Source organism: Zosterops lateralis (assembly GCF_965231275.1).
Source record: "Zosterops lateralis genome assembly, chromosome: 3".
Lineage (NCBI taxonomy): Eukaryota > Metazoa > Chordata > Aves > Passeriformes > Zosteropidae > Zosterops > Zosterops lateralis.
The window spans coordinates 59,138,897-59,157,089 of record NC_139764.1 but is presented as its reverse complement, the minus strand read 5'-3'; the positions used below and the strand labels follow the sequence as shown (position 1 = coordinate 59,157,089).

The 18,193-nt window shown below is 38.1% G+C and overlaps 1 protein-coding gene across 1 annotated transcript in view; it reads right to left on the bottom strand.

Moving 5' to 3' along the window:
• SAMD3 (sterile alpha motif domain containing 3) overlaps positions 1–17,599 on the bottom strand; it is a gene marked incomplete at both ends in the record, with an annotated part of 35,131 nt that extends 17,532 nt beyond the window's left edge. Inside the window, 5 exons of the mRNA XM_083858075.1 lie at positions 4,444–4,528; positions 4,836–5,021; positions 12,642–12,752; positions 16,596–16,785; positions 17,521–17,599. Coding sequence (XP_083714201.1) covers positions 4,444–4,528; positions 4,836–5,021; positions 12,642–12,752; positions 16,596–16,785; positions 17,521–17,599 — 651 coding nt within the window. The remainder of the gene's footprint in view (positions 1–4,443; positions 4,529–4,835; positions 5,022–12,641; positions 12,753–16,595; positions 16,786–17,520) is intronic.
• Between the last annotated feature and the right edge of the window lie 594 nt (positions 17,600–18,193).

The following is an 18,193-nucleotide window of genomic DNA, read 5'->3' as shown; positions in this document are numbered from 1 at the left end:
ATTTTGAAACATGATCATCCTAGAATATATTAGCAGCTAACAATTTAAGCATCCCTGTAGTTGAGCTTCAAACAGTTTCCTTATTTTGAAAAATCTTTATTTGGCTAGAAGATATTTTTGCTTATTCTTTCACATGAAAGAATATGCTGACACCTATCCAAGGCTTTAAATATCCCACAAAGTTCAAAACTTTCAGCTGTTTCATCCTCCAGTCCCTCCAATAAATTAAGAATTTTAATTAAATCTATTTCTGTAGTAGGATTGTCATAAACTTAGGCAAGTCTCCTCTCACATACCTATTTCCAGAATGAGACTGCAAGCACATATGTGGTTTCCTTTGTGGGTAATGCATCCTCTAAAAAGAATGCTTTTATTACCATTTTTGAACCAACAACTTTATTTTCTTATCATTTTCCTGCTCTCCCCAGCTGCCCCCAAACACCACCCCAGGAAGCTTTACCTGCTTGTTAAAGGAGTAGAAGGATTAGCCTTCTACTGCAGTAGAAGGATCAGCCTATTTGACATAGGAGGGAAAGGATTACACACAGATTAAAAGCAGTCATTTACTAGCAAATAATCACTTTGTGTGCAGCAGTTACATAAATCAGGCATGCCAGCACCGGCATCCTGGCTTTCACAGGCACCTCAGCAGCCACCAGCTCGAGGGAGCTGCTTATGCAAAATCACTGGCAAGTGGCGTGGAGGACAGAGCCCTCTCTCCTCCCTCCTCGTGTCCTGTTTTCTTGGAACCATACCATTTCCAAAAGGTTGGCTGAAATGAAATGGAATAAGGGAAATTATTCTTTCCAAATTGTTGGGTTTAAGCTTTGTAAAATGGACAAACACAGATAGAATATCTTGCAAGTCATCAAGAAACACTGTCATGCCAATTTGCTTTTGACTGCTGCGCTTATGACCTTTGCTTTTTCTACATAAGCTATTTGTCTGTAACTTACAAATGTTGTACTGGTTACAATATACATCACAAATCTAGTAAACTATTCCATTATTAAATGAAGACTTTTTTTAAATGTCACATGTTATTTTAGCATTGTTCTGTAAGTAGAAGGAAATACCATGGAAATTTCCTTACGTAGTCCCTTTAAAGCTATCTTACCAGAAGTTAATCTTGGAATTGATTTCATTCCAGGTACCCTGCACACTTATTTTTGAGTTTTGCCATTGAGTTTTAATGAGTTTTACTATTAATAGAATTTTTTTAAAATAATTATCTAGAACTTTAGATTATTCTTAATCTCTGCTTCTAGACTGACCTCATAAATAAATTCTTGTAAAATTCAAAGTACTTAAGTGTCTTATTCATGATTGTATTTGCAAATGAATTTATTTAGGGTCATAATCATTGTGGCCCTGACTATATTGAATTGGATATCCTTTGAAAAAGGACTGATGACACAGAAGCATTTTTTTTCCATACTGCATAATTAAATGGGAAAATTTTTAACTGAGAAAACAGAATAGTGAATGATCTACTAATAAACCATGAAACCACAAACTTGACCTCTCATTGCAACAGTATGAGATTGAAAATACTAGACTATAGTTCTACATAACACACATATTGTTTAAATTATTTGTTTAAATTAATTTGGAGTATAAATAAGTATTCTGGGAAACAAAGGTCCAGTATTTTGGAAACAAATCCCACAAGCAAACAAAAAAATATGGAATGTTCAAATAAGTTTTGCAAGTGATTTTTTTTTCCTGTCATGAAAATTCTGGTGGTAATTTAGGTGCTCTTATGTTTGGTTTTTGGTTTGCCAGAAGATCTTTCCCTTTTCCAGTTGTTCATTTCACTTCACTTCCACAAAAATGTTCAATAAAAGTACTGGCATTTACAGTTCAAAGTTTCTCCATCCACGTACATCAATAACATCAAGTTCTTTCTTTTCATTCTGATTTTCTGTGCTTGGCCAGAAGAAAATGTTAATTCTGGAATCCCAAGATCCTAGATGGGATGAGTTTTCTCTCTTCTCATCCAGGAGGATCAACTATTGCCCATGCCCTGTCACACAGGCATACACACTGGCCAGAGAGGAACCCAGAACAGTTTCTGCTCCACCCTTCCAGCAGCCAACACACACCCATTTCTGGTGAAGGGCTTTAAACTGCAAGACTTGGGAGTTAAAGTCACACCCACCACTGGCAGACCTTCTCAGGGCATCTCTTTGAGATCCACTGCTGCCTTATGCAGAGCCCAGCAAATGCTGTGGCTGCTCCTCCACCCCAAAGGATGAGAAGCTGCTTTCTTTTTAAGCATAACTTCAGAGTTAAAATGAATATAGGAACTGAGACATAGCACAGCACTAAATAACAAGCAGTAAATGAAAGTCATTAACAATACAGTGGTATAGAGCATTTTAAATGGCAGAAAGGATAACACTCAACAGCAGAGCTCCAACACACCAGAGGGAATGCAAGACTTTGTACTCCAAACTACACTCAGCTCTTTTGGTTTTTGAAATGCGTGCAACATTTTATTTTTCCTACAACTTTGAAAAGAAATTGAAAGTCCAATAATTGAAAACAGATTTGTTGGTAGTCTAAATAGACCCCAATAATTTTATTGTACTACCACTACTAGAAACCATTATTTCCAGAGGCCAGCCCAGCTGAATTGCCGTGTCTGGTGTGTCCCATTTTCCAGCCTTACAAGACACAAAAAGGAGAAAAAAAAAGCCTCCAAAAATTTTGCTTTTTTGATCTGCTGAAGATCCTTTTGAGGAAAAAAAAAAAAAAAAGAATGTTTTTGATAATTTTTTTTTGCTGTTCATTTACTTCTTAAAGGTATATGAATTCAATTTTACTGCAAGTCTTGTGATAAGTAGCTATGCATATATTGTAGGGTATGTTTTAAGCTGTTACGGTTGTAACACAAACTGCCTCTTATCAAGAAAAAAAAGTATTTATAGTGTTTATGGTCATGAAGGAAGAACAAAATATCTAACAGTAGAGCCAAAAAAAAAAAAAAATACTATTTCATTCCCCCACTCTCTTCCAAACTTAAAATGCAGGCATACACCTTTTGTGCACTGCAATGGAGAGGGGCTGGATCAGAAAGTGGTAGACTAGCAATATTGCAAACTGCTAATTCCAGCTTCCTTGTTTACTTATTGCAGTTATTGCTAGATATGCTTTCTAGTAAGAATGGGGGAAAGATCAAAAGATAAAGGAAAACCACTCTGAAATCTCTGCCCCATCACATAACTTCTGCCAGCAACAATTCTGCCATCCATCTGGCAAGTAATGACCATTTCCCAAAGAACAGTTATAAGTAGTTTCACTCAACCTATGGTCCTTCCACAGTTAAAGCCCTTTGAAAACCAAGCTTAAGAATCTCTGTTTAAAAACAGTTTTTAAAAGTTAAAGGCTGTAAAATTGTCTTTGGAACAAGCTGAATATCATTCCAGCTCCTCATCATATAGGGAGCCAGATGAAACCATAGCATTACTCAGGACCCTACCTAAGGGCCACTGTTGGGGTAATCAGAGAAGTATCCTGATTAAAAATGAGGATAGACTGTTTCTCTCTGGTCCTTTTGCTCTCCCTCTTCTCTTTGAGATGTGTTTATCTCTTTAGTCCCTTCCCTTCAACAATGCCTGGCCTCAGGGGAAAACAAGAATAATTATCCCTTAAGCCTCAATATTTTTTTTTTTATTCCCAGAGTTATTTTGCTTTACACAGTAATGGCATGTGAGATATATATTTATATATGTTTAAAGCTAACAGTCCCCACTGAGGCTCACAAGCTTTTACAAGATGCTATAAAAGTATCACATGGCAAAGCAATGACATGCAGTGAAAAGGTGACTGCTGTCCTCTGAGACCACAGGCAGATATTCTGGATCACAAGTGAAAAAAATGTAGTTCAAATTTAAATAATCTCCTTCCATTGCTTTCTGTTATTTCCCCCAATGATATTCCAAGTTTGTTTTTAAATGTTTTGTGGTTTTTTTTTTTTTTAATTAGACCTAGATTCCTTAAACCACTAGTATGACTGCATGTTGTAGTTTCATATCTAACACAATCATACTGCATTGCAAGAGCAAAGAGTCACACGTTAGTCCTCATACAGACAATTTTCTAAAGAGCTGGCTTCTTTGTTTTTAAAAGCAGGAAAAAAATATCACATTTAATTTTATCCCTGGGCAGAAATCAAATGACAGAAATAAAATATGTCCAATAAGCAACCAGGGATTTCATGTACAGTACAGGTCTGCATGATCTCATGGCAGCTTTGAGGTACAGCTATACCTGGATTTAATCTTTAATTAACATAATGAAATAAGAATGTGATTTGCCATACACAGCCAAGTGTGTGTGCTCTGAATAGAGCCAGCATATAAGAAATTGATATTGATTGCCTCTGAACTAAATTATTTTCTTGTGATTGATTGTGTGGGAAAAGCCCACAATACTTACAAAGCCATTCCCATCTTCATCAAGGAACGGGTATGCCTGGAGCAGAGCATTGACAACAATGTTATATTGCTGACTGTTCGGATACCTGTGCAAACAAGATAGAGATGGAAAAGAAATATTTGGTTTTCTAGACAGTATTAAACACTGGAGTCTATACTGATCTACATTAAACTATTTCTGACTATTTCTCAGGCAATCAATTGCCTTCCAAATAACAAAGAGCGCAGCTTAAAGTCTTGCGTGAAATCTTTCTATTGGTTTCAGTAGGTTTCAGGCCCTTAGCCTCCTTTATTTAAGCAAATATATTAGAGATTAGTTTTACATCCATTTGAAAATTTACATCTGCAGGCAACAGATAATGCCTCCAAATCAATTTAATGTTGTTTACTTACAGTGATCCTTCTAGGTATTTTGTCATGTCCGCTTGTAAAAATTCAATAATTCTTATTCTCATACTGTGATCGGGGCATTTTTTTTCTGCTAATATGCACTTGACATCATAAGGGAAGTCTGGCAAAGCATAAGAACTTGTCCACTGCAATGTCTTGTGTCTTGCATAAAATGATTTCAGGTTTTTTCTGTAAAAGAAAAGATTGTATCATCTCTATCACATTTTTCTTCTATGGAAACGCAGGCAGGAGGGAAAGAGAAATACATGGAAAAATGCAACACAAGGAAAAGTTATTGCTATAGAAATTCAAGGCCTGCTGTCTTTGCTTCTACATAAAGAATACCTACAAAAGCAACAATCAATACACACAGAGTAAAAAACTAGATGTCAAATGTGGAATGTTATAACCAGCAGACAGTAGGAAAACTGTCTAACTGAAAGCAGAGCAGAAGTCAGTGGGGACTTGCTACTATTGCAAAACACCTTTATCTGTCTTCATTTATAAATGCTTCCTCTCTAGTAAGACAAACATCTTAATTGAATAAAATACTATGTCTGACATTATTTAAGGCTATCCTCCCGCAGGGGAAGGCAAGGAAGGGATGAAGGCAGTTATCAGCTCATGTCCGGAAACAAAGCAGACACAGCCCAGCAGCTCCTGTCACAAGAACACCACGACCACTATTTACAGAAGTCACACCCCAGCTGGGGTGAGCTTGAGGCAGGTTATCACCACTGGCTGCCCAAACTCTAACTCTGAAAGAACACAGGGAAAAGTGGGTTCCATCAGCCAGTTATAGCCTCAATACCCCCTTGAGTAGGTTGGCCGATGATTTGCAATCTTTCTAACCTGATTATGCTGCCACACCATCTTGGCTTCTTCTAATGTGTCTTGTAGGTTATCAAAAACACTACAACCCTGATATAACTGCACCAACCCCGGCCCTACCACAAATGGCAATGGAGTGCTGAGGAAAAAAATTGTAGTTTCAGTACAGTATTCTGGTCCTAACATCAATAGATGTACTCACAGCACTACCATTACCCCACACAAAACAGGCACAAAATGGTCAGGGCTGCTGTCTTTCCAAGCTCACCAGATTTTGTGGGACACAGATGGTTACCAGTAGACACAAATTGTAGTGAAGTTCTGTTAGTACTTTGCAATCTCAAAAGAAGGCAAAGTTGTGGAGGAAGTGACAGCATATCCACATAGACACACATTCATGTCCTTTTCTGGTGATAAATTAATATACTAATAGGAAAATAAAACCCAACTGAGATTCTGAAATCACTTTGAAATCCCTCCTGTGCAAACAAAATGCAGGTGTTCAATATAGCACCAGTAAGCAGCTCTGTAGCCTTTAAGTTCACATCCCATACCTTCACCAGTTTTACTGATGGAAGTGAGGTAGCACACTAGCTGCAAGTTACTACATAGTGTTTTCAACATCCTATCATTTAAAATAGCTTAAAAGTGGACAGAAGTTTAAAATTTACTGTACTTTTCATCTGAGCAGCACTGAGATTCCTTTTGTTGGTAATACCACTGAAGCTGAAAAGCCATTTCAAAAAATGGCAGGGTTTATAGCAGGTTCCATTTGGGCACACTGGATTACATGCAGTCACCTGAGAAAATAAAATTTTCTTGCAGTTGGGATGGCTAATAATCAGGGAATCGTGGCAACTCTCCCAGAAGTCCTTTCACACTTGCCACAGCAACAAAAATACTCCAAATTTCATTTATCTTCATTTACCTTACCTAACACAAAATAACCTTCCTCTCCAAACAAGGTCTAAAAGTTTCTCTGGTCTCTACAGTGCATGAGATTAAATATTTCACTAGTTTTAGCTGGACTCCTCACTATTGGGAAGTCATGTTAAACATGTGCTGTAATATTTCACAATGAAATACAAGCTTGTTTGAAAAGACACAATTCCACATAAACTTTATCCCCAGAAATGCTCACATACAAACTTGTTTAACTAAGAGAACAGTTCAGTTCAGCTGTAACTCTCTCCTCCACCATCAAGGAAGGTCTTGGGTCTATACATAAATCCCAGTGCATGTACAGTTTTGAGATTTAGGTACAAATATACAAGGCTGTTTCTAGCCATACCTCTTCTAGCTAATCTGAGGCAGAAATGAGATCAAAATCTTGAAACTGGAAAAACAAACAAACAAAACAACAAAAAAAACCCACAACAACAACACCTCCTCAAGTTACATCTTTTCTTGACTCTCAGTTCTTGAGACTTGATTCTACAGCTAAATCAATCTAATGGCTAGCTAAGGCAAAATTTCAGTATCTCTCTTTCTCCACTGTCACGTCTGATTTACACCCCTTTCTTACTGATACTAGGAATCCTGCAGCAAGTTACAAGGAGCTACAGTGACAAGGTTCTTAATTATTCTTTTAATTTAATTTTCTCACCATTTAAGTCCTCCAAATGGCTTCTCATGAGGTGAAACAAATGCCAATTCATATGAAGCAAGCTGGTCTCTCTATGCTTAGCTGCAGTAAGGAACTGCATCCTAAGAAGCAGCCCCTCAGCAAGGAGACAATTACTCACAGAGCTTTTACCACTCAGCTTTTGTAGATTGCAACTTTAATGTTCTCAGTCACAGTCATGTCTCACACAGCTATTTCCTTCTTTGTCTCCATTGTAACCTCACTCTGCTCATGCACAGCATGTTTACTGAGACACCAAGCTATAAAATAGTGTTATTCTGGGAGAAGCCATTTGTCTACTTCAGATGGAAAAATACCTCACAACAAACCAACCAACTGAAAAAGCAAACACTAAAAAAAACCTCACAAAGAACTCCCAAAGACCCGTCTATTTGAAATATTTAACCTCTGGCATCCCTGATCCCAGGGAATACCTTTTTTTACTGCCAAAAAGACAAAGAGTTACACATTTGCAGTGTCACTCACACCATTCAGTGATGGTTTTAGATTACACTGGAGAGAAGAGTGGAGAGTAAACACAGCATCATCTCTCCAAGTTCAGTGTCTCATGCAACATCACACAGACACACAGAGCTACCTGAATTAGCTGTAACAAGTCAGTGAAAATAATCTTGGTATCAATACAGACAATTCAATCCAGGTAGCTGTGTAAAGTGCCACAGAGACCTAGAAATGAGATCAAATACTAGATCATAATAAGACTTTGTTGTTTTTAAGGTTCTTGAGCATACTGGTAAAAAGGATTAGTTTCCTGCATCTATTTAGTTCTTTTAAGGGGAAATGTGATTTAAAGGCCAGCTGAGCACACACATAATCAGTCTGTGTGCCACAAGCTTCTTATTGTCTGCTAAAGTCCATGAACCAGGCACCCATTACTGTATCTTGTATCAGCTCAGATCCCATTTAGTCAGTGGACGTGGTAGTTAAGAAGAAATTTGCTGACATTGACGGGTTATTCCCCTTTTTGGTATAGCCACATAAAATTCAGCACATGGGTGAAATCTCAACAGATTCCCATTATTCAAAAATGAGTGTCTAACCTTTCACATGTCTACATCACACATCAGCAAGAGACTCTGGTGCGAAGGTCTGTAGTCTGGAAGAAAGCCCATGTCAACAAATCCAAGGAAGAAACACAGGAGAAAACAAGGAATTTGCAGATGTGAAAGAAAGGAAAAGTCTTTGGCTGCAAAAAAAGTTCCATTTCCCTAACACATGTATAATATACTTTCAACTTTATGAAAACATTTAAGGTTGCAAAGGCTATTTCCATCAAAAGGAAAAAATCATGACAGAAGATGAAATATCAAATAAAACTTTTCTTCCTTTCAATAGTCTGATAAAAAAGGCCTCTGTTTTTCTATTCACAGTTCTGATATCTGTGCCTGAAAGACCCTCATGCCTTTCTCTTTTAGTGCTTCATTGTCATTTCCAGCTTTTGAGCACAAATACAAAGTTTCCCAGTTATTCCCTAAAGCCTGGGCTTTGCAGTCTACCTAGTGCTTGATAGTGTCTTGTATTTTTTAGTTCCCACTAAACGTAAGGGCAAGTATCCTTTAGACTGAAAAAGACATTACCCACAGCAGTGTTAACTTCAGCAAGGCTGGGATGTGGGAGCTGTGAGATGTGCCAAAGATGCCCATTTCCCAGAGCAGCTCCCACTTCAGTTTCCCCTGAAGAACCCTTTCTATAGAAAAAACCCTCACGCTCAGTATGAGCACCATGGAATCTCTCAAACCTAAATCACACTGTTACAGAGCATGAAGTTACAGACAAAATTAATCTGCTTCCAAAAAAGTTTGCAAGACGCAGCCACAACCTTCTTCTAGAAGAAGCCCAGATATTTTTTACAGTCTGAGGAGCTGCATCACATAAGGGAAGGCTTTGCACTTTCACCTCATGCGAGGGCAGCAGCTGCGGGTTACAGAGAGGGGGAGTAAAAATGCTCTTTAGGGAATCTGACTGACAAAATTGCCAGCTTAATCAGGCCCTTTAAAAGAAACAGGGTTCATCCATATTCAGCCTTGTAAGACATGTTATACTGTATCCAAAGAATATTAGGGGTTTTTGAAATTTTTGTCATGTTGCTGTTATGACTTTGCTAGACCTTAATAAGGAAATGCAATTAGTGTCTTCAAGTAATTTGTAAGACTTGCTCATTTCTGGTGTGGAAGAAAAAAGACATAGCAATTTATTTCCTTTTTTCTGCAAACTTCTGTGGAAGACTCACAGCACTATGTCAATAAATTCAGCTCTGATGACCTGAAGGGCTCCAAAACCATGAGTCTGGTTGGCTTGACTTTCAAAACATTGAGACAACAAGCTATTATTATGAGTCTTCAAGGTCTTTTAGGCTAGTATCCTTAAGTATCCTGCTGCAATGCCAGAGACATGAAATGCTGACTTAAAACAAAACAAAAAAAAAGTGGCAGAAATTCTTGTATCCACATAAATTAAAAACCTAAGTTTGAAGCATCTCCCCCAAGCCCGGAACAAGCCAAAACAAAACTTGCAGATAAAACAGGTTTCATGAAGATGCAATAACAATTGAAGTGAAATTATCAGAAATCATAAAAATGAAACTGTTTTTCTGGTAAGTTATACCAAAGATAAAATCAAACAAAGCATCTGAAATCTGTACTTCTGAACAAAATGGACAGGCAATACTTTTCTCCTACTATTGGCTACTGTCAAAGACTTCGCTTGGTTTTTCTGTTTGTCAGGTCCTTATGAGCTAACTGACAAAAACATAATCATATATATCGGAAATAATTCTGATGGGATGAAGAATAAGGTCTTTGTTTAGAAACTAAGAAACTGTTAAGCTGCACATCAAAAAGCACAATCCTGCTGAGTTTGCACTGTAGGATTATAGCTACATTTGTGTTTATATGTACATATAGAAAAGTAGTATTTGTGCTCTTGTGTAAACAGAGCAAAATCATTTGAAGTAATTGACTAGGCGACAATTTTTCAGGCTAGCTGCTCTTTTTCTCTTCTCTTTTTTTTTTTTTTTTTTTTTTAAAGCACAAACATAAGCGTGTTTCTGGTAAAAACACATCAAACAGACCAACAATACTGATGTATATGTTATAGAGGAGGCAAAGGAGGAAGGAGTACTCTAAAGATCATTATCAGAATGACATATCATAATTAGAGACACTTCAGATGCAGCTACCCAGCAGTCAGGGCAGTTGCTGTAGCCTGACCAAAATAGATGTGGGCCTAGTTAAAGACATTTCCTCCACTGAGGAAATGAATGACCCACACAGGCCATCATGGCCATCCTGGAGATGGTTGCCAAATTTGTAACGGTAAAGGTAAATGTAAGTGTTCCAGTTCATTGTCCTTGCTATGGGCTCAAATTTATGCAGGCACCAGCACCAATACTTTATCAATAGCTTTATTGGTATATAAACACTTAGGAGGCCCAGGTTTAGCTGAACACTGACCACATCTTCCAAACTCACAGCAAATAGGGAAGTTCAAACCTATTGAGGCTTGCTGGAAGATCTGTTATCCTGCTTGTGCTCTGAGCATATTAGTCTGAGGCATTCAGACAGTAAATCTGTTACACAGCAGTCAAGAGCTACAGAACATGTTTTTATAGAAAAAATAAATGTACAAATAAACATGTACCAGGACATCATCCTTGAGGGAAAACAGCTGGACCATCATAGTGGAAACAGTGGAAAAGGGCTACATTAGGGATGTCATTTTGCTAAGCAAACACGTTGAGGAAAAGGCAGACAGATCATATAAACCAACCAATAAAAGGCTGGTTTTCCACAGCAGTATCAGGTATTTACAAATAATAAAAGCTTCTGTCTTAGCAACAAGATAAACCCCAGGCTGTCAGGAGCCATAAAACTGTTAGTACTCCAGTACAGAAAAGCAGGAATGTGGGAAATGTATTTAATAAATTGTCCTCTGTGTCTATCTTATTGTCTTCACAGACAGGCATTACTTCAAGATTAATCTTGGGACATTAACAAAAAGATTGGCTGGTTTTCCTTCTGTCATTGCCAGCAAAGCATTATTCCATTGGAGTAGCCTGCAAACCTCATCTGGTTTTACATATGCCCAACCTCAACATAAGAAAAAGAAATACAACTGCTTCATCCGTTTATTCCTTATTTTTGTGTTTAAACAATCTTCTTGGACATTTTGGTAATATTTAGTAATATAGAAGAATGTATTTAACAGTTTTTAGGACTACCTACACAGGAAACAGAGAAACTTGGAGCTAATTCACCAGCATTAATAATCCATAAAAGCATCCACTAATTCACTTTCAGCAAAATCATACATTTATTGAAGCTGTGGCTCCATGAATCTTCTAGGAAAACAAAATCAAAGCCGAAAACAAACCACAAAACCCCAACACCACACACAGATTAAAACAAACACAAAAATGAACAGAAAAACCCAAAACCAAACAAAAAAAACCAACCCACATTAAAAATAAGAATCCTTTAGAAGCACAGGCTAAATATTGCAGGGTCATATTAGTAATTTATTCCATGGGTTCATGTGATTTGGGTTTGCTCTTCTGATAACAATGCTGACAGGATCTTTGGCATTTTTGGGATGTTCTTTTAAAAAGAGAAGTACCAGGAGTTTTAAAAGCATTTAATCATATCTACAAGGGAGAATGACAGGGGAAGAAGGTGTAGCAGGTGGAAATAAAGGGGGAAAATGATAAACAGACAAAGTTTTGCAAATAAGAAAATAATTGCCTTTCAAGAGGAACACGACTCTCTTTCAACACTGACTGCCCATTTCAAAGAAGAAAATCATGGGTAGGAGGAAAAAAAAAAAAAAAAAAAAAAAAAAGAAAAATCCCATCACATTGTCTTACCTCCAGTTTCTAGGCAGGCTTATTTTGATAACCAAGGAAAATGAGTGTGCAAATGGAATCAGCATGCCTACCTTCCCAAGTGCTATATTTAAAATGCCTCAAGCACACAATTTATTGAATAGCCATATTCCACTCTGTAATGACTAATTTGTCAGATTGCTGTTGAAAACACATTTGTAAAATACGATTTTTAAAAATCAGATAAATAAAGACAAACCTGAATACTGGCCTCTGCATGAGGTGATACAAAACAGTGAGCAAGGACTGAGGATGGAATCACACCATCAGGCTATTTTCGTTCAGTCAAATCATCATAAATTTCTGTTCTTATTGTTTTCTGAAAACACCTGGAAATATCTGAACCTGGCCTCCAGTAATTAAAATCACTTTTTTTGAAGTATAAATGAAGCAAGAAGTGTTCAGGTAATTTTCAAAAGGTAAGGAAAATTCAATGAATATATTAAAAACTCACTTTTGCTTTAGCACTCTATGATCGATTATTCCTTTTTCGTTTTCAGGTGAACACAGATATTTCTTCTGCTCCACAGGACCAGAAGAAATTAACATCTGTCTGTCAGTAGCCCTGAAAGAAAAAAAGAACAAAACTCACTCTCAGGTCCTGCGCAGCTTGTAGTAAAGATGAAGTTTAGGGTTCTAAGATACCAGTAGCAGAAACAGAAAATGAGAAAAATTAACATATTGAATATGTCATGATTTTATATGCTCATGCCTCTTAATCTCTCAGGTCAGCTGTCAAAGTCTGACAAATTAAAAGGAAAAATGTAGACAATTCTGCCTGCTTATATTGTAATTATTACACAGTTACAAATCCCAAGGAAATCAGCCTTCTCAGAGTTGCAGGGTAACTTTCATCTTCATAACCTGCCATCTTCTAGTTTCTGGGAAAAACTAACCATTACAACATGCAAACAGTGGACTGAAAGAGCTAATTACACAGCATTTCAATACATTTCTATTTAACTAGAATCTTGAAAAATTGTGTCAAAAACTTCAAGTCAGCTTTGCATTACTCCAGCCACTCAAGAGGATCTCTGAATGCTTCCTGGTCCTACAGTCTGCTGTTCCTGGCTATTTGCTTCAGCTCTAACTCATCACTAGGAACAAAAACTCTAGATACCCACTTTGCTCTGAGCCAGACCAAATCACTGCTTTACATTTAATCTTTGTGTCCACTTCTCTCCCTCTTCATATTCCTGTTATTTCTTGTTTTGGTTGATGTGTTGGTGGAAGCCAATATTTGCAGTTTTGCCCCATACTGGGGGAAAGGCAGAGCTAAGATAGGAGATACTGTTATGCTGCCAAGAATTCATGGCAATCATAAACCACTTTTTTCTTCCTAAACCTCATCTCTTCAGAACATCTGAACTGTAAAGGTGCTCCAGAAACTGTTGCAACCTCAGTTGCACTCAACACACAAAAGGTTTTTATTGGAAATGACAATAAACTTTGACATTTTTATAAGGGGAGTTCTCCTTTTCCATGAAACAATATATTTCAGCTATGCAGTTACATGAAGCAAACATAAAAACCCCTTTAGTATATTCTCTGTGTGGCTCTTAGAAAGAATTGGCTGTGAAAGTGGAAGGCATCTTAATATTTACCTTGCAATGTCTATGTGTGAGCTCCTCATACACACATGAGCACAGTTTCTACTGCTGCTGAACGAGTGACAGACACAGGATGCTATTTTGGTGTCCTAATCCAAACTGCTGGAGTTGTAAGCCACATTCAGTGACCTTTTACAAATCCATCACTTCTACACAAAGTGTTCACCTACTGGACTCTAAATTCCAAGGACTTTGTTTCACTTTCTGCCAGGGAGGAGAGGCCAGCACAATTCACACAGAGTCAGAGGAGGAGCAAAGGACACCAGGATAAAGAGGTGGCAGACAGGGGTGCACCAAAAAGCACTGGAGACAGCATTTATACAACAAATACAACAGGGAAATACTGCTGACAGCTCTTGGAAGCTCCAGTGACTTCAGCTGACCCAGAAAGAGGCTGTGATGATGATGCTTTCTTCCCTGCCCTGAGCAATGCCTTCTCCACCCTGTCACTGGTCCTGGCTGGGTGAGCAAGTTCTGGAAACTGGCCTGACTGAGAAATAATCCTGCAAAACTGAAAAGATGGTTAGTTTTCACCTGGTCTCAAGCACTGCATGCTAGAGGCTAGGAGCATGCAAACTCAGTTTTCACTGTTGTTCTCTAGCACCCCAGGGGGACCACACACCCAGCTGAGGATGCTACTCACTGCAAACCTTATCATGATTTCACTACTCATTGCAATTCAGCCTAACATCACTGAGCAATGGAGGAAATGTGAGTTCACATATATTGTGAACTATAAGAACTATGAATTTTACATTTGTTCAAACCAGTGTCTTGTACACTTTAGTCACGAGTCCTTGAACTAGATCAAAAGAAATTTACAGGATTTTGTTCAAGATGTACCAAACAGACAAAAATAATTTTGAACTACATCACTAAGAAAAGCACTGCATTGTTAGAAAAGAGTCACAGCTATCTGCACATAAGGATTCAACTTCATAACAAAATACTCTTTTCACTATAGGTGCTTTTCCATAGTTTTATACCCCAAAATGCGCAGAACATATTGACTTTTTACTCATCCTAAAATACATGACTGAATGCATCTTAAACTTGCTTGAATTTTATTCTGTTGCTCTTGCTGACAAAAAAATATTTCAGGAACAGCAGCTTATTTACTCAGCTTCCCTGTAAAGAGAAGGATATCAGCACCTTGTTTTCCAGGAAGGAGACAGGGAAAGATTTTAATGTAAATTATATTCATTAACATTTGATGCTTTAAGCATTTAAATTTTTTCTGGAGTCTGCAGAACTTCACAGCAAAACTGTTGCACTCATGCTACAGCAACTGCATGCTTTCTTTGTGGGACAGCATGGCTTGATCTGCAGGAGCTGAGAAACACATGGGAAACAATCAAATCTGGGAGACAGTCTATCCAAACACCCTTGACAAAGTCAGGGATGAAAGCTAAATATCCAAAGCCACATTCTAACTGCCCTAAGCATAAGGACATGTTTTCTTCTGAACTCCCTGCTGAAATCATGGTCTATCCACCACACTTTGGTCCAGCACAGGACCTATACACAGTAGTCTTCTTCACAGCAGAAACCTTTACTCCTAAAGAAGGAGCTCCCTATAAATCAAATAGGCAGACCCTTGGTGCAGAGAACTGAGACTGGCTGTGATTGCACTTCAGGCCTGTGGTAAACCTTACGTGCAGCAACCTGTTCTTCTTCCTGCAATCCCCTTCTCTCCAATGGTGCAGGAGCTTTTACCTAAGGAGTTTCACAATTACTTCCACAAGGACAAGAGGATGTATCTTCATGGGTAATTTTGTTCTGCTCATGAGCTCAAGTTGTTTGGAAGTAACTCAGTTCTCCCTGTTTATCACGGTTTTGTTCAGGCTGTTAATCATCTCAGAGTGCACAACCTGGACTCCTTTTGGGTGAAACTAAATGCCCTGCAGTTCTAATCCTCTGGGATTAATCCTACTATGACTAATGCAGCCTTAGTGCTAGAGTCCTTTTCTTTGAAAAAAATGCATTTTGCATCCATAGCAAGCCATTTGCTACAGCCAGGATTCTTGGGTTTAAAAAGGACCACTTAGAGGTCAGGATTTCTGTCCTCAGCTAAAACATTCAGAAAAATACAACCCTGCAAGACTTACAATAGATCAGAATGGAGGGAAAGGATGGGAGAATCAACAAACCCCTCACACAAATACCCGAAATGAAAACACCCCATAAACTCTGCCTCCTCCTCCCTCCCCTAAGAAACCCCAAACAAACAAAGAAAATGTGCTCAACCAAGAGTCAGAACACAATCATTGAGGACAATTTCCCTGGAATCTGTTTTCTAAAAATCAATCTAGTTTCACAATAAATTTGAGTAATCCCGCTGTGAGATTATTAAATGCTTACATCTGGACCAAATACAGAGTTTCCTTTGATAAACTGACTTTCAAAACACCTGTGAAACAAATACTATCTCTGGCTACATCATTATCTTACTCCAAGACTTGCAAGCATTTGAAAGTAAGTTCTTCAAAAGCTTAATATTGTAAACAGAGAAAATCGTAGCTATAATGAAAGTTTGACAGTCCATCCAAATGAAAACTAGGTTCTAGAACTGGATATGAAGGAAGTTTAAATTAATTAATGGTGTTCTTTAGGAATGTTGATGTTCTGTTTAAAACCTCAAGGTCAGAATCTAATTTTACATTACACACTTGTTACAGATACTCAAAATATAAAAAACCAGGTACAGCTGACGAGCTAGTAAATGCCAGTTTTAAAAAGCCATGAAAAGAACACAACTATGCTCAGACTAATATTTGCTGTGCCATGAACAAACTCACCCACTGACTACTTCTGGAAATTTTTGAGAAGTTGTTTCACAACAGTATGTAAGAGATTCCAGCCCACTCTTCTGCTGCTGGTATTTCTTAATCAGGTCCATCAGCACTGCCTGGTGCCCAATCTTCTTCACCAACTGCTGCACCATACGATCATTAAGAGCCAGAAGAGCTGCTCCACTTACTTCTTCTTCTGTAGATTGAAGGGGATAAAAGAACTACTGTAAAATAGCTTTATGGTTACAATTGCATTCTACATGTCTAAAAGCATGATGGTGGAAAATGGGTCAAAAGGAAGGATGCTTTGTACTGCTGACAGTCACCTTCAGCTGCCACCATTATTTCCCAAGCAGGGCCAGGTAATCACTGGCCAGATATCTTCCCCTGACAAAAAGCCAAGTGCAAAACACACAGAAACAGTGAGGTGACTATTTTAATGCTTTAAATCAGGCCTTCTTTGAACCACAGGAAACTGTTACTTGCTGATGAAGGAAATCAAGCTTTTTAACAGAGTACACAAGAAATAGGTTGTTCACAAAACAGATTCTTGTGCACTCTTCTGTAGAGTGTTTATATACTCAGACATAAAACATTTACACACTACACTTGCATTATTTCAAAAGATTCATACAACATAAAATAGGCCCTGTCAAGACTTTTAAACTGCCAGCTCTGATTTGAGCTGTCTCTATTTATACACAGGCTTAATCTTGTCTCCCAGGATTTCTCAGACTTTGTAACAAATCTGTACACTTATGTTGATTTATCAGATCTATGTCAGTTCTCACCCTAATAAATTTCTACAAAAGTCTGAAGTTAGCATATACACACATGCCCCAAACCAAAACAAGGTAGGCAGTGCCAATTAAATGCATAGCATGAAATACTAAACACCACTACCACCCCCTTAAACAACAAAAATGCTTACCACGGAACTTAGGAACTAGCTCTCCTAAATTTCTCTGTTTCAACCAGTTGCAGACTTGCTCAACCGACCAACTTTCCATCTTCAGTTGTTGTAATGCTAAATTTCCCTCTGAAATGAAGAGAGGGGATTATTTTTGTGCTGAAATCTAAGACAAACTCCAATATTTCATAGCAAAAAAAATGCACTTAGCAAATAATATATCTACATGCTCTGAATGAAAATAGTGCAAAATAATCCAGCTAATGTCTGTTGTAAGTGGCAGTTTCCTTAGATCCCTTTCCTCACCTCCTCTCTCCTCCCTGGTTTCCCTCTGTTCTGAGGCAGCCTCATTCCTTATAAAACACGACCTGCTCCAGTACCATTAACACCCAGGTTTCCACACAGAGAAGAAAAAAGGTGTGAAATTCACCACCACCATCAGGCTCATCAGGAAATGGCCGACATTTTACAGAAGGAAAAAAAAAAAACAAACCACCCCACCACCAGATAAGAGTCTGTCACATCCATGCTTACAGTCAATCAAGCACCTTAACCCTCTCTGCACCACGTCGTAGGGCAGGTACCCAGCAAATACTTAACCCTGAATTGCCAATAGCTAGGGACAATAGAGGTGAAAGGGAGGAAATTGTTCCTCCTGTTATGTGCTGCTTCCTTTCTCCAGGCTCCAGTGGTA